Source organism: Gymnoscopelus braueri (genome assembly GCF_963280865.1).
Source record: "Gymnoscopelus braueri genome assembly, chromosome: 24".
Taxonomy (NCBI): domain Eukaryota; kingdom Metazoa; phylum Chordata; class Actinopteri; order Myctophiformes; family Myctophidae; genus Gymnoscopelus; species Gymnoscopelus braueri.
Genome location: NC_137626.1, coordinates 4,626,563 through 4,650,933, shown reverse-complemented (window position 1 = coordinate 4,650,933; position 24,371 = coordinate 4,626,563). Strand labels below are relative to the sequence as shown.

General features: G+C 41.4%; 1 protein-coding gene across 1 annotated transcript; it reads left to right on the top strand.

Moving 5' to 3' along the window:
• Positions 1 to 12,893: 12,893 nt before the first annotated feature.
• On the top strand, positions 12,894 to 14,168 carry LOC308080152 (acyl-CoA:lysophosphatidylglycerol acyltransferase 1-like; the record flags this gene model as incomplete). Its single annotated transcript, XM_080421930.1, has 1 exon — positions 12,894 to 14,168. The coding sequence occupies one exon, from the start codon at positions 12,894 to 12,896 to the stop codon at positions 14,166 to 14,168; it is 1,275 nt and encodes a 424-aa protein (XP_080278056.1).
• Between the last annotated feature and the right edge of the window lie 10,203 nt (positions 14,169 to 24,371).

Here is a 24,371-nt window from a genome sequence, read left to right as displayed (position 1 = left end):
CTATAGAAGAAGCCAATCTTTTGTCTGAGCTTGCAGGCAAGATTGTCTAGATGATATTTAAAAGTTAATTTTTCGTCAAGCCAGATTCCAAGATATTTATATTCAGTAACCCTTTCTATGATGGTTCCATTTGAGGTAGTAATATGTAGGCTATTATAATCTATTTCCCTGGCCCTAGAGAATAGCATGTATTTAGTTTTTCCTTCATTAAGTACAAGTTTCAGCTCTTTAAGGGAATCCTGAAACACATTAAATGACAACTGCAATTTTTCAGTTGCCAGCTGGACAGACTCAGCAATGCAATAAAGGATGGTGTCGTCTGCATAAAAATGGGCTTGACAGCTACCCAGAGACAAAGCCATGTTGTTTATATATAAGGTAAATAAAATAGGGCCCAGAATTGACCCTTGAGGGACCCCTTTGGAAATTGGTAAGAACCCTGATTGGGCTCTCCCAGCTTTCACGCACGGATCTCTCAGTCAGATAGCTCTGAAACCAAGTGCAGGTATCTCTATCAAACCCAGTGCTGTGTAGTATATTTAAGAGTAATGAGTGATCAACTGTGTCGAAAGCTTTAGATAAATCTATGAATAGTGCAGCACAATGTTTTCTTTTATCTACAGCAGAAACAATATCATTTACAATTAGGGTAGTGGCAGTGATTGTACTGTGCTTAGCTCTAAAACCCGACTGAAGTGGGGTTAATACAGAGTTGTTTGATAAAAATATTTTAAGCTGCTTATTTACCAATGACTCCAGAGTTTTCGCTAAGCAGGAAAGCTTGGAAATTGGCCTATAATTATTTGGGTCACTTCCAACTCCACCTTTGTGTAGTGGTGAGATATGGGCCATGTTATATGCTCAGAAATTAATGGAGCAGCTAATTTAAGGAAAAATGGATCCAAACAGTCTTCCCCAGTTGACTTTTTCGAATCAATGCAGAGCAAGGCAGTAAAAATATCATTATAAATAAAAGGCTTCAGAGAGAAATGAGAGTCATGTCTCTCAATGTGAGAGACATGGCTCACAACGTCCACATGTGTGCTTCCAGAGTTTTCATTTGCTATGACCTCATTTTCAAAAAGGTGACCTGCAGCAGCAAAATGTTCATTAAAAACTGTACATATATCGCTTAGGTCAGAAAAGACACACTGACCGACGTTTACATGTGCAGGTAGTGAGGTACCGACGTTTACATGTGCAGGTAGTGAGGTACCTTTTTTATCTCTGACTGAATTTACAGTTTTCCAGAATTTAGCTGGGTTAGAATCACATCGAAGTATAGCATCTAGATAGTAATCCGATTTTGCTTTCCTTACAGCTGATGTGAAGGCTTTCCTTACAGCTGATGTGAAGGCATTTCTCAGTTGCCTAAAAGCAAGCCAATGAGAGGGGTTTCCTGACTTCTTGGCTAAAACCCAGGTCTTGTTTTTCGCCTGAAGCAGAGATGATAATCCTGAAGTGAACCAAGGATTAGTCCTAGCTTGTATTCTTTGCTTTTTGAAAGGGGCATGCATATTTACAATAGAGTTAAAAACTTGTATAAAATGATCCAGTGCTACATTTACATCCATGATGTTTAGAATATTAGCAATGCTACTATTTTGAAGATCAGATAAGAAGGCCATCTCGTTAAAATGTTAAAAATTTCTCCTTATTACAATTTCTGAGTGAGCTTTCTTTACATGTGTATCTCTAATACAGGCTATTGGGCAGTGGTCACTTACTCCTAGATCAAAGACACCAGAAGCAGTAATCTTATCAGGCTTATTTACTAAAATTAAATCAATTAAGGTTGATCGTGACATATTATTTAGGTTAGGTCTGGTAGGCTCAGTAATCAGTTGGACTAGATTTAGATTACCACATATGACCTTCAGACAGTCAGAAGCATTTGATAACCAGTTATAATTTAGATCTCCAAAAAATAAAATTTCAGAGGCACTATATTGAGAAATCAATTTAAGAGGGAGGTCTATAAACCCCAATCACAGTAATAGAATTATTTGGCCCCAGGTTAACCAAAAGAGCAATAAATTCAAAGTAATTTGGCATAGTTAAGGTTTTCAAAACAGTAACTGAGAAGCGTGATTTAATGAAAATGGCCACTCCACCAGCTCTGGTATTTCTGTCTATTCTAAACAAGTTAAAATCAATTAGAGATATTTCAGAATCAGAGACACCTTCCTTTAGCCAAGTTTCGCTTAAAACCAAAATATCAGGGTCAGTTTGTGATACCAAAATGTTTAGGTGATCTAGCCTTTCATTTGCTAAAATACTTCTAATATTAAGGTGCATTATACCCAGACCTTTTCTATTTTTAAAAGTATGTGGAGTTAAAGTGGGAGCTGGGATAGACTCAGACGAATGCAGCGTGTTGGATGTGGGTCTAGCAATAGGAGGAGATATATTTACATGAATATGCCTGAGATTACTCCCCGTTAGGCCTAGAGGGCTGACGGGGCGAGCGCGGAGATAAAGCATTTATATTACTAATACATTAATTACATACACGTCAGCGCGGAGATAAAGCATTTATATTACTAATACATTAATTACATACATTAACACATTAACATCATGAGCTTGTAGATCAGATTTTTTCAAAGGATTTCTGCATGAGTACTTTAAGTACATTTTGAATTCCGGACATTTACTTGTCACAGAGTATTTCTGTATTGATACTTTTTCCACCGATGAGTAAATGCAAGTAACTTGGATAACAATGACATGACTGAATGAAAAATGTAGGCTATTTTATTAGTTAGGGGAAGCTAGAACAAGAGACGTTAATGAATTGCCGTCTGATATGATGTAAAAACAAGAAAGCAATTGGATAATGTTTTAAACCATAGCATTATGTTACTCTAGGGGGTCCTCATAGTACTACAGGGGGTCCGCCAATTGCGCCAGATCTATGTGAGATAGACTTCTTTTTTTTTTACACTAACCACTTGAACCTAAAATAGCCGATCTACAAGCTCGCCTCATCAGCTTGTATCTCCCATGTTTGGTGCTGTAGAGGCCCCCAAAAAAAAGAGCCAAATGTGAGGGGTGAAAACAATTCACCTATGGAATAAAACGTATTGGACATTAAGTGAGTCAGTAAAAGCTCTCGTTCTGCAATGACAATAACTGTGCTTATAGTTTGATCAGGTTAATGGTGCATTATCGGCTACAAGCGTGGCAAAAATAGTTAGCTGTAGTATACAACCCTCGTAGACGTATTTATGATTCTGACGTCTTCTCGTAGATTGAAGACGTCAGAATCATAAATACGTCTACGAGGGTTGTATACTACAGCTAGCAAATAGTAATGCTTTGATCATCTGACAGAATGAATAGTAAGAGTACGTATGTTACGTTATATGGTAGCCTACAGTATTGAAATGGCCACAGTTGGCTCGGCTCGGGCATAAAGGATAATTCCTTTAGCAGGTCTGTTCATGAAAGTCCTTGCGGGGTCTTGTTTCCAATGAGGGCCTGTGAGCAATTAGGGGTTAAGAGGCTTGCTCAGGGACAAATGGTCATTTCATCGACACATTTGCTGGCCTGGCCTGGAATCGTACTTGGGGCAACCAGGGCCTCTGGCTCCCTAGGCGGGCTCACTAACCACTCAGCTATGGCCGCCTCTGACAGGAGTCGATCCCGTTCTCCCTGTGCGTGTGGTTGGCCACAGACCTCATAATGAGGCAGTCTCTACTCTTATTGAATATTCATTCTTGTGTAGAGACGCACTGCCTTCATGATCTGATCGTGGGTTTTCAAACTCCACTCACTCTTTACCCTGAAGCACTAGTCAAAAGCAACACAGAACGCAACGAGACTTAGCCGGTACCATAGCGAAGCGGACTAAGTCAGAGTCATTCAGGCCTAGTACACCCGAGTTGCTACTGCCTGCCGTACTAAGGGCCGCGGGTTCGAATCCAGATTTGTACCTAAGTCAGAGTCACCAAGCCTGGCAGACCTCGATTGCTACCGCTTGCCGTACTAAGTTCAAATCCTGCTAAGCACCATAAAGCCAGGTACTGAAGATTGTCCCGACCATGTGAGAGCGGGTTGGGCGGGGGGGTTATTCCCCCTGGTTTCCAGACAATAAAGCGGAGGGGTTATAGAAAAAATATAAACAGGCAGCTGAAATTTTTACAGAAAGAATAAGTGGAAAAATAAGTCAAATGTTTTACTTCTTAAGTAAAAGTATCAATACTGCAATGAATTCGGGTACAAAGTAAAAGTACTAGTGGGCAGAATAACCGTCTAAAATGTGTCAAAGGCTTTTGAAAATAGCATATATACAAGCTCGTGACGCGTTGTGAGCTTGTAGATCTGCTATTTTCAAATAGCCAAAGTTTATATAGGGCGAGTTGTGTGTGTGTGTTGCTACTAACGTGGGGCTGGGCCGGCAGCACACATCATCCACCAGGGGGCAGTACAATGGTACCAGATGGGTTGGGTCGCAGAACACCGCAAGTGTTGTGGATTTGGACTCTTTGGTCTGACCTCCAGGGATCGAGGGTCACAGAGGCACGCAAGCCTCCACGCCACGACAAGGCAGAGTCCATGTGGAGGGAGGTTTTTTTATTTAACCATTATACTTTGGCTATTCACAAATAGCATATCTGCAGAGGGGTTATAGAAAAAATATGAACGGGCAGCTGAAATGTTACTGAAAGATTGAGAGAGGGGTGGGGCCAGGGGATGTTTGTATCACCATGCTGGAGACCATGGTTCAAAACCTAATATATCAAACGTACTTGTTCCTGACATGACTTATTCACACAGAAGGGGAGGTTCTTCATGAGAGCTTGAACGGTTATTTATTGCTCTTGCTCGATTCGATATCAGTTGATCTGTAAGCCCATTCAACTTCAAACTCCACGTTACTGAGACTGGTGACTGGTAGCCTATTTGTCCGTGAATCGGGAGACCTTCATTTAGTTATTTCATTATGTGAAGTCCATGCATGAAATGAAATAACTCATGGAAAAATGCAGGTCACCCTATTCATTGAAAGGACAATATCAGGAACCAGGGACGTGTGTTTTCCATGAGTCTAACACAGAGTTTGAAGTTGAATGTGTGTGTGTGTGTGTGTGTGTGTGTGTGTGTGTGTGTGTCTATCAAATAAATGTCAAATATTTAAATATTGAATCAGCAATATAAAAAACTGTCTGGGGTGCACACAAAAAATGATCCCGAAAGTGTTGTAAATGGAGAGTTTCAAGCTCACAACGCTAATTTATTAGAGATAAAAACAGTTAAATAATAATTTCTAATGCTATTAGCAATGGCAACAAATACTGTATCAGCATGCACTCTTGAATAATAGCAACGGTTTGTTGACGTAAAGGTGTGTGTGACTTAATAATTTTCTATTTGTTCTGTATCAATGTTTGTGCTTCTTCCACAGCTCCATGATGAAGACACTCAGAGGAACACCTAGACTACACCTAGAGTATTATCATTGTCTTTAATAATATAAATCACAGGACAATGTGTCTTCATCGTGAGGCCTGTCTGTCACCCTCAAATAAAAGTCATTTCACTCTGGTTACAAAAACTGAATTACTGTGCGACTCGCTCTTTGATTGACTGTCTATTGACTGACTGACTATTTCTCACTCAAATATATGCTGTACTCTAGTCTACAATAATTACAATTTACAGCACAAAAAAGAAAAAATAATGTTAACTGAAATTAAAAACGTAAAAAGAAGACTGCAAAACTAACTAGAATTGCAGGTAAACTCATCTTCTATCCAGAGGTTTCCCAAGGAGCTTACTGGGGAAAAGGAGGTGTGTCTCAATTGTGGGCATCACTTCCTCTTGTCAGTCATCTTACAATAAATGCACAGAATCTCTATATGTATAATAATAATAATAAGCAGGTAGCAGGTACCCTGTACCTGCTACCCCTTGGCCGCGTCATGGAACATCTTTCCACTGCTATGCTGATGACACAACTGTACATAAAAACCAAGCAAACCCACTCTGCCACTGAAAAAATTAATGTCAGGATTTAGAAGAGATTTGTAGAATCCCCCCAGAAGCAAAGATTTGAGTTAAAAATGTACCCTTTAAAAAATAAATATAGATATATTCAAAGATTTGCAAAAAAAAGAATCATGATTTTTTTTTTAAATAGCAGATCTACAAGCTCATAGCACCGCGCTATGAGCTTGTAGATCTGCTATTTTTTTAATAGCCCAAAGAAATAACAAAAATGACACGGAGGCGGTCCCGGTCTTCAACGGGAACAATTTACCAGAGGCAGTTTGTGGAAAAATAGAACATGACTTTATTAAACAATTAGCTATACAATACATAGATTATTAAAATATCAGGGCAATAAGTCAGTGAGGCAAAGATTATGAAAATAAAGTGACAAGTAACGGTTACTCTCTTAATAGGGAAGGGCCGGGTCGGCCCGTACACACGGTACTACCAAGGTACTATTGGCAGTGGTGTAAAGTAACTAAGTACATTTACTCAAGTGCTGTACTTTTACTCCACTACAATTGTTTGAAAACTTTAGTTTACTAGTTACTTTGCAGATATAAATCATTGCATTATTAAACATACATTAACCACTTCAGCCCGATTTCATACATAGGCTATTTGAAAATAGCAGATCTACAAGCGCACGTCGCTTGTAGATCTGCTATTTTCAAACATTTTAGTACTTAATAAAATGACATAGCAGTGGAAAACAATGGCTGGACCAGGAGGAAGATGAGCAGAGAGGGGGAGCCATCATCGACCGCCATCAGGAGGTCATTTCTGACCAGGATTACAGACATACATAGAGAGAGAGACAGTCAGTCAATAGACAGTCAATCAGAGCGAGTCGCAGTGGTGGAAAAAGTACTCAAATTCTTTACTTAAGTAAAAGTATCAATACTCGTCACCTTGCTAAACTAATGGCCTACGGTATGTAATTATTTAAAAGTTTTTCAGGAAAAATAAAAAACTGATCCAAAACAAAACTATATATTTCTTAATCATTTCACCCAAAATGTTTATAACAAATTATGACTATTTAAATAGAAATAACACTGTCAGTTATGTAACATAAGATATTTAAATAGGTTTATATAGGATTACATCTGACTTAGGCCAAAAAGAAAATTTAAAAAAAAGGCCTAAATCAGTAAATAATTTGGCCTAAGTCACAAAACCATGTGACTTAGGCAAAAAAAAAGGCCTATTTTGGCCTAAGTCACACTAGGGAGTTAGGCCATTATACTAAAAGGGGAGGGAACAGCATGATCCTTTTCAATTAGGAGATGGGCCATTTTACCAGAGGTGGCCAGTGTCATGAGGAGCTGACTTTAATAGGCAAAAATCTAATTTTCCTCAAAAAATGACTTAGGCCATTAGTTTAGCAAGGTGACGTACTGCAATATAGAAATACTCTGTTACAAGTAAAAGTCCAGAATTCGAAATTTACTTGATTAAAAGTACAAAAGTATTGGCATCAAAATGTACTTAAAGTAACAAAAGGAAAAGTGCTAACATGTTTGAAAATAGGAAATAGGAGAGCTACAGATCTGCTATTTTCAAAAAGCCTAGTTATAAAATAGGGCTGAAGTGGTTAATGTATGTTTCATTATATCATAATTTGTATCTGAAAAGTAACTAGTAACTAAAGTTTTCAGTTTTCAAATAATTGTAGTGGATTAAAAGTACAATATTTGCCTCTGAGATGTAGTGGAGTAGAAGTGAAAGTATTGGAAATTGGAAATACTCAAGTAAAGTACAAATACCTCAGAATTGTACTTAAGTACAGTACTTAAGTAAATGTACTTAGTTACTTTCCACCACTGGCGAGTCGCAGGGTGACAGACAGGCCTCACCCAACCAAATGATGAAGACACATTGTCTTGTGATTTATATCATTAAAGACAATGATAATACTCTAGGTGTAGTCTAGGTGTTCCTCTGAGTGTCTTCATCATGGAGCTGTGGAAGAAGCACAAACATTGATACAGAACAAATAGAAAATTATTAAGTCACACACACCTTTTATGTCAACAAAAACAGTTGCTATTATACAAGAGTGCACGCTGATACAGTATTTGTTGCCATTGCTAATAGCGTTCGAAATTATTATTTAACTGTTTTTATGAGCGTTGTGAGCTTGAAACTCTGCACACATTAAAGGGGGATTTCCATTTATAACACTTCCGGGATCATTTTCACGTCTACTCAGACTTGTGTGAAACCTCAGACAGTTTATCATATTGCTGATTCAAAATTTAAATATTTGACTTTCTTTTGATAGACACACACACACACACACACACACACACACACACATTCAACTTCAAACTCTGTGTTAGACTCATGGAAAACACGTCCCTGGTTCTGGTGACTGATATTGTCCTTTCAATGAATAGGGCAGGGTTTCTCAAAGTGGGTGCCATGGCACACTAGGGTGCCGTGACGCAAGTCCAGGGGTGCTGCAGAATACTTTGATAGTGTTTGGAATTGATCAATATCACTTCAATTTAACCACTTTAACCGTAACTCTCTATTCTTGGTCAAACGGACCTGAGATGCTTGGTGCGTTCTTTTTTCATCTACACCAAATCTCTTCACCTAAAAATAGCAGATCTACAAGCTAGATCTACGCGTCCGCGTTGCGAGCTTGTAGATCAAGTGGTTAAGTACAAAGTTATTTTCAATTTGTCCTAATGGAAACTGACATTCCCCGTTTTCCTCGTGACATACTGTATCTGACATACTGCATCTTAGGGGGAAAGATTTATATATTTACGTCCCGTAATATGACATAAATGTAAGGTGCTATAAAGTAACAATGTCATTCAAACAATGTCATTCAGGGGTGCCGTGGATGGAAACAATATTTACAGGGGTACCCTGAGCCAAACAAGTTTGACAACCACTGGAATAGGGTGACCTTCATTTTTCCATTAGTTATTTCATGCATGGACTTCACATAATGAAATACCTAAATGAAGGTCACCTGAATCAGGGATCCGTCTAACACAGAGTTTGAAGTTGAATGGGCTTACAGATCAGCTGTCAGTGGCTGGACTGGTCTCTTTTTAACCCATGTATGCTCAGTTACATCATGGCCAGCGATCTGCAGGAGGTCAAAAGCGGAGATACAAGGACCAGCTGAAAACAGCACTGAAGAGATGTGGACTACAGCACACCCAGCTGGAAAGCTCTGCCTCGGAACGTTCTTTATGGAGGCAGCTATGCCATGCTGGACTGAGGAGTGAGGCGAGGGAAAGGAAACGCCAGGGGAGGAAGATAGGTCACTGCAGCCAAGACAACAAATACTGACTTCATATTGTCACCTTGCTAAACTAATGGCCTATGTAATTTTTTTAAAAGTTTTTCAGGAAATAAAAAAAAAACGGATCCAAAACAAAACTATATATTTCTTAATCATTTCACCCAAAATGTTTATAAAACATTTGGACTATTAAAATAGAAATAACACTGTCAGCTATGTAACATAAGAGATTTAAATAGGTTTAACAAGGATTAAATCTGACGTAGGCCACAAAAAAAGAAAAGAAAAAAAGGCCTAAATCAGTAAATAATTATGCCTATTTTGGCCTAAGTCACACTAGGGAGTTAGGCCATTATACTAAAAGGGGAGGGAACAGCATGATCCTTTTCCATTAGGAGATGGGCGATTTTACCAGAGGTGGCCAGTGTCATGAGGAGCTGACTTAGGCAAAAATAAACTTTTCCTCAAAACATGACTTGACCATTAGTTTAGCAAGGTGACGATATGCCCCCCCCCACTGCAATAGACAATGTGGCTCTCGCATTGGACTTCAGTCACCTCAAAACTCAAAGGAAGAAGTAGAAGTCATCATCGGATACGATGGACTACCATAAGCAAGTAATTAAGGGTCGTAAAATAATGTCTCTATGGAGAACAACATTGGGTCATCATAGAATCGTCTCATATAAGAAGTGTGGTCCAAAAATAAATGAACAAACTGTCTTGGCGATATTGTCAGAGAGGTGGCTCTGTATCGTTTATGATAGTCAGTCACTCATATTTTATACAGTTTCTGGTGAAAGTTTAACTAATTCGGCGGAAGTAACATTAGCGTTTTCTCACCGTCAGTTGATGATGCTTCATATCCATAAGAGTGGGAGACAATTCCAGCAGCACAGCTACAAGAAGAAGACAGTGATGTTACAAAACTAAAAATACATTAAAATACACAATACATTTTAAGTAGAATATACTTTTTAGTAATGCAATAAAACTTAAATAGTCTATGTATATTGCTTTGTAATACATTGTTATAGTAGAAATGAAATCTGTGATATATACAACTGTATGTACGTATCGTATGAAGGGAATGCATTTAATTTACCAGTGGTGACAGGTTGTTGGCTGGGGGACAAACCCTTCAAACAGGTTGAGGTGGGGGTACGTACAAAAAGCTGTAAAGACAATAATTTACAAAATACTAAACTTTAGTTAAAAGGTTCATTATTGTGACAGTGTGAGTGACCACACAGTCATTGTTCTGGCATATGCCTATCAATGGTGCACACGTTTTAGGGTGTGTGTGTGTGTGTGTGTGTGTGTGTGTGTGTGTGTGTGTGTGTGTGTGTGTGTGTGTGTGTGTGTGTGTGTGTGTGTGTGTGTGTTTGTGTGTGTGTGTGTGTTTATATATTTACGTCCCGTAATATGACATAAATGTAAGGTGCTATAAAGTAACAATGTCATTCAAACAATGTCTGTGTGTGTGTACAAACAGAAACAAAATACAAACTATACACTTGTTAGGTTGTGTTAGGTTGTGTGTGTGGACAAACAGAAACAACTAAATACAAACTATACAAAGGTTCTTTATTCCAGAGGAAAACACTAAGAAACAAATCTCTCTCACCGTGGCTCTGCTCTGGATCCTAAAAAAGTCTAGGTGGGGTTGAGGCCAGTTTATAGGTTTTTACACAGGAAACACACCTGCAAACACTCAATGGGGCTAAATTGGGCCAAACCATTTGGCCATGTGTGTCCAGGAGGGTTTTGTATGTGTCAAAGAAGGACATAGTCCATATTCACACGGCGGCCATTTTGGAATTTAACATTGTGTTGCTGTGGCAACTGGGGTGGCATTTCATTGACTTAATGGCAATATGGCCGCCGTGTGAATATGGTCAGCAAAATCAAAGATCTACAATATCGAGGCTGGGGGAGAGGAGAGGAGAGGCTCTGGCACGTGGAGGGACTAGGCTCTGTGGATGGCCTCCTGGCCGGGCTCCTCCTCCCGTCTCACCAGGTCCAGGACCTGAGCGTTGCACCAGACTCCCCCCCGCTCCAAACATTTCACTTCCGGCGTGATGGCGTCTTGGGCCGTGGTGGTACTGCAGGCTCCACTTGCGGCTTGCCTGAAAGGCCCTCCTTAAAGGCCTCAGCGTGGATTTGTTGGGCTTCTTCCTCACGGAAGACACAGGCTGGGGCGCCAACCCAAACTGCTCCCGGGATGCCGTCTACATTCCGGCTGTCACCCGTCTCTCCGGTGGTCACCAGACTATTCCTGGTTGTCACATAGTCTATTCCTATGAGCCACTAATAGAATAACTGTAAAGAAAGCTATCTATGAAGTATATTAAAACGTTTAAAAAAAAAAAAGCAGGGGTCTTCAACAGGGGGTCCGGGACCCCTAGGGGGTCCTTAGAGCTACTATAGGGGGTCCGCCAAATCTTTGTGTGATATTGATTTAGGTTTTTTACATTAACCACTTGAACCCTAAAGTTCCTTTTCTGAGGGGAACATTAGCCGAAAATAGCAGATCTACAAGCTCTCCTTGGCCTGAAAACGTTGAAGACCCCTGTTCTAAAGAGTGAAAGCATGCACATGGTGCTGGAGTATTTCTACTTTGCAGTATCGATACTTTTACTAAAGCATTCGAGTACTTTTTTTTCACCACATGCATGGTGGTGGGACATCAACACGTTCCATCCAGGGTACGGAGGAGGTTGTGTTGTCTCGTCCAGCAGGTGTGAGTTTAGGACACGGCAACAACAGCACATCGTGTTTATGGATGCAATTTGTGAGCCTATTAAAGTGTAATGACTTTCCCTGAAGGTGCAACATGCACAGCACCAGCAAAGACAGGCATGTCCAGATGTTTTGTGGGAGGGGTTCCTGAACTTTTCCAGATCGAGACCCAAAACAGAAATATAGCGTCTCCCCATGGGACCCATGACTTACAAAAAGACATCACGAATTAATCACTTGAAAAGGGATAGTTCACCCAAAAGATTACTAAAGTTTGGGGGTGAACTATCCCTTTAAACTGCCTATGAGCTTGTAGATCTGCTATTTTTGAAAAATCCTGGTACAAAAACATTTTGTGAGACAGGAGATCCGCAGCCAAAAAAGAAACATCATTGTGGGGGTCCTTGACATGAAAAAGGTCACTCATATCTATATTTGGGCGAAGTTTCATCCTAACAATTAGAGGTTATAGGCTGAAACTTTGCCCAAACATAGACATGAGTGACATCACAGTACGTACATGGCACTGATGTCATAGTAGACCTACTGATGTCATAGTCTGGCCACATGAAGTAGAGATGACCTCCTGTGTAGATAAGAGACTGAGGACCGAACCCGATGCATCCGACAACGTTCAAGAAGAGATCGCTGCGTGGTGTGGATTCATTGTGCAGCAGAACAGCATTCATGAGGATTAGATCTACAGATGATCGATCACACACACAGAGGCGCTCCTCTTCATCATCAACCCAATCGTCAGACTCCCCCCTCTTCACTTGATCGAGACCCGCTGCTATCTGAACCGGTGACTTCATTAATTAACGGTTATCAACAGACACATCTCTGCCGTCTAAGGACGGTTCGGTGACATTTCATTCGGGCGATGGCGGGCACGAAGATGGCGGGCACGAAGATGGCGCGGCATCTCGGCGCCGCCTGCAAACGGGGCCGGATTCTGCTGACGTCGTCGCTTCGCTTCGCGCTCATGCTCGTCGACAACTGCGCGGCCATCCCGTCCTACTGTCTGTACCTGCTGCTGCTCCAGCCGCTGAGACTCTGGGACAGCGCCGCCTACTGGCGCGCGGAAGGGATCATGTACAAGTGGATGCAGGCCATCGTGTGCTCGTGGGGCTGGAGCGCGGGCTACACGGTGACGGAGTGGGGCGACGACGTGCGGCGCATCTGCGAGGACGGCGCCATGGTCATCGTCAACCACCAGGCCACGGGGGACGTCTGCGCGCTCCTGACGTGCCTGCTGGACAAGGGCAGCGTCGTGCGGCGCATGATGTGGCTGATGGACCACGTCTTCCGGTACACCCACGTCGGCGTGGTGTCCCTGCTCCACCGGGACTTCTTCATCCGACAGGGCAAGGCCCACCGCGGCGGGCAGCTGGACAGCCTGAGCGACCACCTGCGCCGGCACTACTACCGCGGCTGCGGCCGGAGGTGGATCGTGCTGTTCCCCGAGGGAGGCTTCCTGCGCAAGCGGCGGGCGACCAGCCAGGCGTTCGCCGAGAGGAACGGCTTCCCGCACCTGACCCACGTCACGCTGCCGCGCCTGGGCGCCGCGCAGGTCATCCTGAAGACCCTGGTGGCGGCGGGCGGGCGGGAGAAGGGCAGCGGCCGGGAGAAGGGCAGCGGCCGGGAGAAGGGCAGCGGCCGGGAGAAGGGCAGCGGCGTCGGCGGCAACGCTGGACCCCCCGATCGGCCGGGTCTCCGGTGGGTCGTGGACGTGACCATAGCGTACCCCAAAGCGCGGCCCATGGACATCCAGACCTGGATCCTGGGCCACAGGCCCCCGATGGTCACGCACGTGCACTACAGGGCGTACCCCGCGCGCGAGGTTCCCGTGGAGACGGAGCCGCTGACCGACTGGCTGTATCAGCGGTTCGTGGAGAAGGACGAACTGCTGGCTCACTTCTACGACACGGGGGCGTTCCCTCCTCCTCCTCCTCCTCCTCCGGCCGAAGGTCAGGGGGGGGAGGCGGCGGCGGCGGCGGCAACGGCCGCGGCCCCCTCGCGGCCCGTGACCCTGGACGCCCGCTGGCTCTGCGGGGTCCATCTCCTCGCCCTGGCCTCCGGTTACATGTGGTACCGCGTGCTGTGCTACCTGTGCGGCTGTGTGTTCAGAGTGGGCGTTCTCGGTTTAACCCGGTAAAGGGGAAGACCACTCATTTTCAACATTGAACTATGTCTTTAACCCATTAAGACCTGGAACTGTGTCATTTTTTGATTTGAGCTAAAAAGCATTATTTTACACTTTGGGCTATTCAAAAATAGCAGATATACAAGCTCATAGCGCGGCACCGAGTGCCGCGCTATGAGCTTGTAGATCTGCTATTTTTGAAAAATCGTGAAAATGTGTGCAAATCTTTGAATATATATATTTTTACACATATTTTTAACTCAAATCTTTGCTTCTGGGGGTCCCTGGAACAAAATATTTTGATGGGGGTCCGCGGCCAAATACGTATAATTTTGGGGGTCCTTGACATGAAAAAGATTGAGCACCACTGATATAGAAACATAGGTTTTTCAGAATACTGTTGGGATTTAGGAGACATGTAGAATCGGCTTCAGGTCTCAATGGGTTAATACACCTTATAGTCCAGGGGCCAAGCCAGATTTTGGTACCACCTAAGGTGACCGTAAAGTTTTTGTATTTTTGTCTTCCTACATGTCTCTAGTTTATATTTTGGTATGATAACCCTTCCAATCTTGTAGCTTAATGGCAGTTATCACTACCTACCCCTATAGGAAAATGTGATGTATGTGAATCATTTATATGACTTCTAGACAATACTTTTTGGAAAGCAATGGTCTTATAAACAGTTGGCCCTAAGGTGATTGTACCAGTAGAATCCATTTCTGCTGAGGAAATGTTGGTATTGTGCATATTTAAAGAGATAATTTGCATATTTGAACACATTTGTGGAAATAATTACACGATAAATACAATCACAGCTAGATATTTCAAAAAGTGTGATATATATGTGAGAAAAAAATAGTGGAGATACGTCTGTGACCTACTGGCAATGTGCACAAGCAATTTGGTGCGGATCTGCCCAATGGTTTGCGAGATTAGCTAGGACAAACTGCTACAAGCTGTAGTTGTAATAGCTGGAAGGGAATTATGTAAAACATCATAAAGATTGTGCAATTAGTGACAAGTTTTAGATTTTTGGCATGGGGTTAGGTGAGGGTGTAAGGTTTTCAAAAAACACTGCATACAAGTTGGGCTGGCCCACTAGTGGCCGGTATGCATGCAGAAACTCCAATATTAGACGGGTCAGTATGGTTGAACACCAAATAATTGATACAAATGTCTTTTTTCAATGGATTATGTTACTATTGGGCATGCTAAATAGGATACTAACAATCTAGGAAAATGTAAATTTCAGAAAGGCGTCATTTTCAAGATGCCGTCCACGATGGAGCTTATAATGGTTATATTACTATTCAACTTAGAAAGGGGGACGTAAGATAAGATATATCTATTACTTACTTACACAATTACTTAAATAACAACACTGTTCTCAAGTAATCCAGTAAGCAGGTACAAGCCCAGTAGGAACTTGTTTGGTTATACAGACTACAATCACTATTCATCATCATCCTCTGACTCCTTTTTTATGTGGACTTGAGACATTCCTCAAGTTGTCCACAGATAGTAGTAGGCCTACATGGTTGTCCATATCTTCTACAAAAGCAGCAGAATGTCTTGTAAGCAGAGCAGAAGTTACAATGAATGATCTTGAATGAATGCTTCTGGAGCAGCATTCATTATTGATTTCAGCTTCACCCAGCCGATGGCTGCCAGGACTGGTTCTGGGGGGCAGTTAGGGGTTAAGTGTCTTGCTCATGGACAACTCAACACATAGCTGGGGCCAGGAATAAAACCTGGGGCCTTAAGTTTCCCAGGGGGACTCTCTACCCATTCAGCTATGACCACCCTAGTCCCTAGACCGAAGGAGGGTCAACTTTTACAAGCTTATGGAAAGCAGTCTTTTTGCAAACACCAAAAATCTGAGAAGTTGTGTCACAACCAATCACAGCATGGATGAATATCCCCTGAGAACACTTGATATGTCTGAGGATTTATTTTAAATGGTCCATGTTATACACTTTAAAACTGTCATCAGCTGGTCTTTGGACACAACTTCTCTGAATTGCACTACTGTCTGTGGACTGTGTCAACTTAAGGAATGTGACGATTCCACAATAGTTTCTTCCAGAGGAGTCAGAGAATGATGATAAATAGTGATTGCATAACACAAGTGCTTACTGCATAATGGGCTGGTTAACCTGGCTTACTGGATTACTTGACAACTTTGTGGTTAGTAATAGAAATATGCTTCCAAAAACATTTACCTTTACTTGACTATATTACATTTGAGTTATAATGTTCATTTTCAATAACAAAATAAAAATAAGAAAGGTTAATGTTGTTTTTGAGTAATTTAGTAGAATGGGACACCACCTTGGGACGCCACCTTGGATTTGGCTATAAATAATTAACTGATTCAGTTGCATTCCTTGAGTCCTAAACCCTAGGGTTAGACATCAAAACCACCTTTTTACGTTGAATAGTAATTGAGATATAGCCCCTGCAGCCGTCGTGGACGCCATCTTGAAAATGGCGCCTTTCCGGAATTAAAAATGTCCAAGATTGTTAGTATGCTATTTAGCATGCCTAATAGTAACATAATCCATTGAAAAAAGACATTAGTATCAATTATTTGGGGTTCAACCATACTGACCCGTCTAATATTGGAGTTTCTGCATGCATACCGGCCACTAGTGGTCCAGCCCAACTTGTATGCGGTGTTTTTTGAAAACCTTACACCCTCACCTAACCCCATGCCAAAAATCTAAAACTTGTCACTAATTGCACAATCTTTATGATGTTTTACATATTCCCTTCCAGCTATTACAACTACAGCTTGTAGCAGTTTGTCCTAGCTAATCTCGCAAACCATTGGGCCGATCCGCACCAAATTGCTTGTGCACATTGCCAGTATGTCACAGTATCTCCACATTTTTTTTCTCACATATATATCACACTTTTTGAAATATCTAGCTGTAATTGTATTTATAGTGTAATTATTTCCACAAATGTGTTCAAATATGCAAATTATCTCTTTGAATATGCACAATACCAACATTTCCTCAGCAGAAATGGATTCTACTGGTAAAATCACCTTAAGGCCAACTGTTTATAAGACCATTGCTTTCCAAAAAGTATTGTCTAGAAGTCATATAAATGATTCACATACATCACATTGTCCTATAGGGGTAGGTAGTGATAACTGCCATTAAGCTACAAGATTGGAAGGGTTATCATACCAAAATATAAACTAGAGACATGTAGGAAGACAGAAATACAAAAACTTTACGGTCACCTTAGGTGGTACCAATAGGTGAAAACATCAGTGTTGGCCCCTGGACTATTAGAGCTGTTGTGTGGAAATAAGAAAAAAGTCCCCCCCCCCCCTCTATGTTGCCTAGAACTGGATAATTGATTGAGGTCATGTGATCAGTGACATACGCAGGGTGTACTTTTGGCTGAGGGGGCGGAGCCAAAAATACACCCTGCGTATGTCACTGATCACATGACCTCAATCAATTATCCTTTTCTAGGCAACACAGAAGGGGGGGGGGACTTTTTTCTTATGTCCACACAACAGCTCTAAGGTGTATTAAAGACATAGTTCAATGTTGAAAATGAGTGGTCATTCCCTTTAAAACACATTGACTGCCAATCACGTAGATCTACGCGAACCGCTTTAAAGCCGCCACGTGCCAATCGCGTAGATCTACGTGAAGTGAAAGTGTTTTTTTCCAATTTCACCCAAAGACCAAGGAGATATGATTAGTTGAAGATCTAGACTCCTATCCACTTCCTTGTTAACTTAAAACTTAAAAATGCTGTATTTCGGCTCCTGAGAACTTTTTTTTTCCAATGAAAAACTCTGGCACTGGCTAAAAAAATATGAAATAATTCTGGCAGTCAATGACCCGAGGCCGATTCGACGCAATGGCTTCTAAATCCTAACAGTTTTTTTGAAAAAACATATGTTGCTACATCAGTGGTTCTCAAATCTTTTCATGTCAAGGACCACCCAAATGATATTTGTTCCAGGGACCCCCCAGAAGCAAAGATTTTAGTTACACAAAAACACATTAAAAATATTTATATTAAAAGGATTTGCACAAATCGCAGCGCAGCACTCGGTGCCGCGCTACGAGCTTGTAGATCTGCTATTTTTGAATAGCCAAAGAAATCTAAAATGACACAGGTGGATATGAGCTTGTAGATCGGGGATAAGAGCTTTGTAGATCGGCTATTTTCAAAATGTTTGCCTCTTATATTATTTGACAATTTGGCCAATGTTTGACCAGTTTTATAGAATAGTTTGTTTACTTTTGATGTAGTAATGAGCTTATTTTAATTTTAGCCATGTAACAATTTATCATAAATCGATTAATCGATTCAAACTGGTGACAATTTAAATCGATTTAATAAAAAAATATACGTAAAAAAGAGAAGAAAATACAGAATCTTTCGGAGAATTGATAAAAAATAGTTTTCAGTAAAGAGAGGAAAGAGAAAACACAGTGTTGTAAAAAAAAAAAAGAGAAAATACTGGATTTGCGTAAGAGAAATAATCATGTGTCTGGAAAATAATGTTGCGTTTAAAACATGGTGAAAAATCGTATCGTTAACCTAGTATCGTGGCTGATTTCATTTATTTTTTCCAGGTATTAAAAAGGTCTCAAAAGGGTTGAGAATCACTGTGAAGGCAGTGGTTCTCAAAGTGGGGTCCGGGGACCCCCAAGCATCTCTGAAGGGGTCCCACGGTGTCCCCGGCTAAATGTAACCCTATATTTTATACTTCAGTTATTGAACAATAGTATAATGTTTATTATTATTATTGTTATTATTATTATTATTATAAAAAAATAACAATTCAAAATAGCTCTTATCCCCGATCTACAAGCTCTTATCCACCTGTGTCATTTTAGATTTCTTTGGCTATTAAAAAATAGCAGATCTACAAGCTCGTAGTGCGGCACCGAGTGCCGCACTACGAGCTTGTAGATCTGCTATTTTTGAAAAAACGTGAACATTTGTGCAAATCCTTTTAATATATATTTTTTTAATGTGTTTTTGTGGAACTAAAATCTTTGCCTCACAATAGCTCACAGCATGCTGCGATTTTTTCTTGGAAAAAATGTTAAAACATTTGGAATAATTTAGAAATGTATTAACATAAACCTTCGCCGGGGGGGGGGGTCCATGCAGCTAGCAAAAAATCTTTTTAGATGGAGGTCCGCAGCAGGCAAATAAATACTATACACGTCAATTTGAGGGGTCCTTGACATGGAAATATGTGAGAATCCCCTGTGGCATTTTGGGGGTGAACTATCCCTTTAAGTTTAGGGATAGGGTTAGGGGATGGCATATAAACCACGCCCACCTGGGCGAAACACCAAGGAAAGAGGTAGTACCAAATAATCACCACGCCTGTCAGCCTCAGATGTTCCCCCTCCACCCCCCCCCCCCCCCCTTTTATTCCCCCAGATCCTAACCAATGAAAAGCGGCAGCTGTGGATAGCCCGGTCAGGAAAGACCCCCCCACCCCCACACACACACACACACACACACACACACACACACACACACACACATCATCCTATCCCAGCTCGGCTGTTCAACACACCAACGCGCATCATTCCAGTCTGCGTTTTTTTTTTTTGCTCAGTCGGAAAAAAAAACAAAAACATCACCTGTATTTTCTTCAGCAGAGACCCCCCACACACACGCGCACACGCACGCACGCGCACACACACACACACACACACACACACACACACACACACACACACGGGATAGAAGATCATCTCTTCACCTACAGAAGCTGATGCACAGTAAGTAGGCTACATGAGATCATGCATGGATGTATGTACAGTATGTTATGAATGGATGTATGGATTTTGTATATATATATATATATATATATATATATATATATGGATAGAGATGAATGTATATGTATGGATGGATGGAGAGTGTGTGGGTGGCTTTGCTTCGGTTCATCATCCGTTCGCTTGAATCCACCGCTTTTACATTGTCCTCCAGATCCTCTCTATAGCTCTGGTCCATAGCGTTAGAAAGAGTTCTCCTTTAACGCTATGTTACTGTTCTGTTCCGTTTCCCCACATACCTCCGGTAGCGCAGGCTGCGCAGCCTCTCGTCTTTAGTAAAAAATAAAAAAATACACTTTTGCTACTCACCAAAACAAAGACGGTTTTAATATGTTGAAAGCCTATTTTCCTTAGTGGCAACACTGGGAGCCCCCCCACCTCACGTCTAAAATACACATTTTGACCAGAAAAGAAAATATTTTACCCGAAGGGTGCGCCCTCTACAGATGTGGTCTATGGGATTCTTCTATTGGCAAGACCTGTAGGGGGCGCAGTGGAGCAACTAATTTTTTTTTTCCATCCGGTGAAATATTTTCTTTTCTGGCCAAAAAGTGTATTTTAGACGTGAGGTGGGGGGCTGCGAGTGTCCCCACCACGGAAAATAGGCTTTCAACATCTTACAACCGTCTTTGTTGTGGTCCATAGCGAAAGTGTATTCTTTATTTTCCACTACAGACGAGAGGCTGCGCAGCCTGCGCTACCGGGGGTGTGCGGGAAACGGCCATAAAGTAACATAGCGTTAAGGAGAACCAGAGCTCCGGATGCTCCGCGCTCTGTGCGCGCTGCCCTGCAGGGTGCCTCATCATGATCCGGAGAGGACATGCCGCCTGGCGGGGATACGCACTGAGTTTCAAGCGTCAAAAAGCGTGTTTGTTTCTAATCGAACTCTGTAGTGTTAAATTAATATGACGATGATTAGAGTCTCAAACCTTTTTCTTTTTTTGATACGATACATCATTGGTTCTCAAAGTGGGGTCCGGGGACCCCCAGGGGTCCTTGGGGGGCGGGGGGGTTCCCAGCAAAATGAGTTAATTTTGCATTCAATTCAGTATAACCACTTGAGCCCGATATACATTGGCTATTTGAAAATAGCAGATCTACAAGCTCACAACGCGTCGCAATGTGAGCTTGTAGATCTGCTATTTAAAAAATATATGTATTGCAAAATGTTTTAAACATTTGGAATATTTTTGAAACATTTTAACACAAATCTTGTATGGGGGTCCCTGGCACAAAACGCTTTCAGATGGGGGTCCGCAGCCATATACATATCAACTTGCATGGGGGGTCCTTGACATGAACAAGTTTGAGAACCACTGCGACACATCAATGTCCATTTAACTGTGTACTAAATGGAACCAAATGGACCGTGTGTGTCCATTGGTCCGTGTGTCAATTTGGTTCCATTTGTAGCCTATACAGTTACAGATCCATAAGGGTCCATTTGGTTACTATACTCATCAATGATTTAGCTGGGGACCCCCTTAGGCTGGGACCCCTCCAAGCACCACCACCCCCCCCCCCCCCGGACCCCCCTCTGAGAAACAGTGGTTGTGTGTGTGTGTGTGTGTGTGTGTGTGTGTGTGTGTGTGTGTGTGTGTGTGTGTGTGTGTGTGTGTGTGTGTGTGTGTGTGTGTGTGTGTGTACCAGTAGCCTAATAATAACATGAACAAATTATTATCATAGACACCATGCACATAGTTTGAAGCAGCCATGCTAAGACACGATGCTGCTCTACAAATGTAATGCATGTGAATGTAATTAGATTATATAAACTAAGCATTATATCAGCATTTCATATCTCATATATACAGTACAGTAGGGCAGCTGCACACCATAGTTCTGACATTACAGCTATAGGTCGAGTCTAATGGTCTCCGAATTAGAATGATGTATTTGACATTAATATATCATAATCGTCTCTGCCGGGTAAGAACCTCATACTGTCCAAAACGGTTCCTTTTTATTATTATAAAAAAATTAAATAGATTGTGAAAATAGCCGATCCGATGCCTTGCGAGCTTGTAGATCGGCTATTTTCACAGCTTTTGTACGACACTCTTGTATGATAAAGTAGGGCATTAATAAAATAAAACAAAAAACATAAAAAAGTGAAACATGTGAGATACAAGCTAGGTTTCTGCCCGTCAGCGATCACATATACAGTAAAATACAGTGTTTATGGGGTTTGTCCTTTTCATGATAGTTCATGTATAACTCTGGAGATTATTACTTCATTACAACATGCTTCTCATCACTTTATCATCATCATATCATCGTTTATCAGGTTCTCTTACTGTATAGGCTAACATACGTGTTGATCCAGTTCGGGGGGGGGGGGGCATTTGGGGAGGGGCTGGCAATTGCCCAACACCTAGAGATCAAGGGTTCCCAAACTTTTCCGGGCCGCAACCCGCAAAATAATCATGTTTGAACTGGGGACTGAGTCAAACTAAATGTAACGCCTCAACTCCTACATTTACAAGTGCTTGTCAGGGTAGGGGGTCCCCAGTTCATCTAATATTATTTTGGGGGGGGTCCCCAGTTTGAATATGATTATTTTGGGGGGGTCCCCAGTTCAGTGGAACCAGGCTAGCATTAGGACACTTTCAACCTGGTGGTCACTAATCTGGTTATGTCATTACAGGCCAAACATTTAGACATACATTCTACATTATTCTTTTTTTAAATGAGGGGAAAAACATTGCAGATCTACAAGATCACGGTGTGACGTGTTTTGCGCTTGTAGATCGGCTATTTTCCAGTACTTTTGAAATAGTGTCTACTTAAACCCACATGACGCATCTGTGTCATTTTAGATTTCTTTGGGCTATTCAAAAATAGCAGATCAAATAGCAGGCAAGTATTTGGCCACGGACCCCCATCTCAAAATGTGTTGTTCCAGGGACCCCCAGAAGCACAGATCGGAGTTTAAAATGTTCGCTTTAAAACAAAATTTCTAAAAAAAAAAAAGAAAAAAGTTCATATTATGAACATAAGAAAGTGCCGCGCTATGAGCTTGTAGATCAGCTATTTTTGAATAGCCAAAGAAATCTAAAATGACACACAGATGCTCTCCCAGTCCTAAATGGGTTTAATTGGTCACTTTTCTTCCCACCCAGCGAGTTTGTTTCTGAAATTATGCCTTTGGTTCAGTTGCTTTATGAATGCATTTACAATAGAAAACAAACGGGTGAAAAAAACATAACATGGTGAATGGTAAATGGTGCATTTTGTATAACGGCTTCATCCAAAGAGCTTTAAAAAAATATCGTTTCTGTCGGGGGGGGGGGGGGGACCTCATATGTCCAAGACTGTTACTTTACCAGGATTCAAATTCAAAGATATAAAAAGTAGCAGATCGTTTAATGTCCTCCTGCGACCCCAACTAGTGAAAAATAGAAGATCTACAAGCTCACATTGTATAGATTGTAGCTCGCCTTGTATCTGCTATATGTTTTTTTGAGAAAATATTTGAAAATCTTTTGACATAATAATAATTCTGAACAAAATGTATAGGAAACGGCAAATAAAGGGACATTCTCCCCCCCGCCACCCATACGAAATGTTGGGGCAAACAAACTTGCTCAAGGACACTTTGACGCTAATCCAGCGGGGAGCCGGGGGGAATCGAACCGGGGAGGGAACCTTCTGTTTCCCAAGCAGTGGCTTGCTCCAGTGAACATCACACATGATCAGTCTGTGCCTGCTGGCTTTTTTTTTCTAATTGACAGTTAATTAAAGCAATAATAATAATGATAATGACTATATGAGGGATAAAGATGATATGTTTTACTCCATGATCGCTGCCTGAAATAACTGCCACAGACACATAAAACTGCTCATTTAGAGATTTGTTTTTCTTTCGTAATGAAAAGGTAGAGTAAGTGATTTTCTTTGGTTAAAATAAGTGTTAAATAGCTCTATATTTTATAGTATGTAGCACTCAATGCTATAGAGTGTTTGTTCAGTAACAGGAGTCTCCATGTCTCTCCATTATTTTACACTTTGGCTATTCAAAAATAGCAGATATACAAGCTCGTAGCGCGGCACCGAGTGCTATTTTTGAAAAATCTTGAAAATGTGCAAATCTTCGAATTTATATATTCTTTTAAAGCGAACATTTTTAACTCAAATCTTTGCTTCTGGGGGGTCCCTGCATGGAACAACATATTTTGAGATGGGGGTCGGCGGCCAAATACATTTTGGGGGGTCCTTGACATGAAAAAAGTTTGAGAACCACCGATATAGAAACATACGTTTTTCAGAAAACTGTTGGGATTTAGAAGACATTTTGTAGAATCGGCTTAACGGGTTAAACAAGTGAAATTGGAAGTGATGACACAAAGAAATTAGCCAAATTGGATCTGGA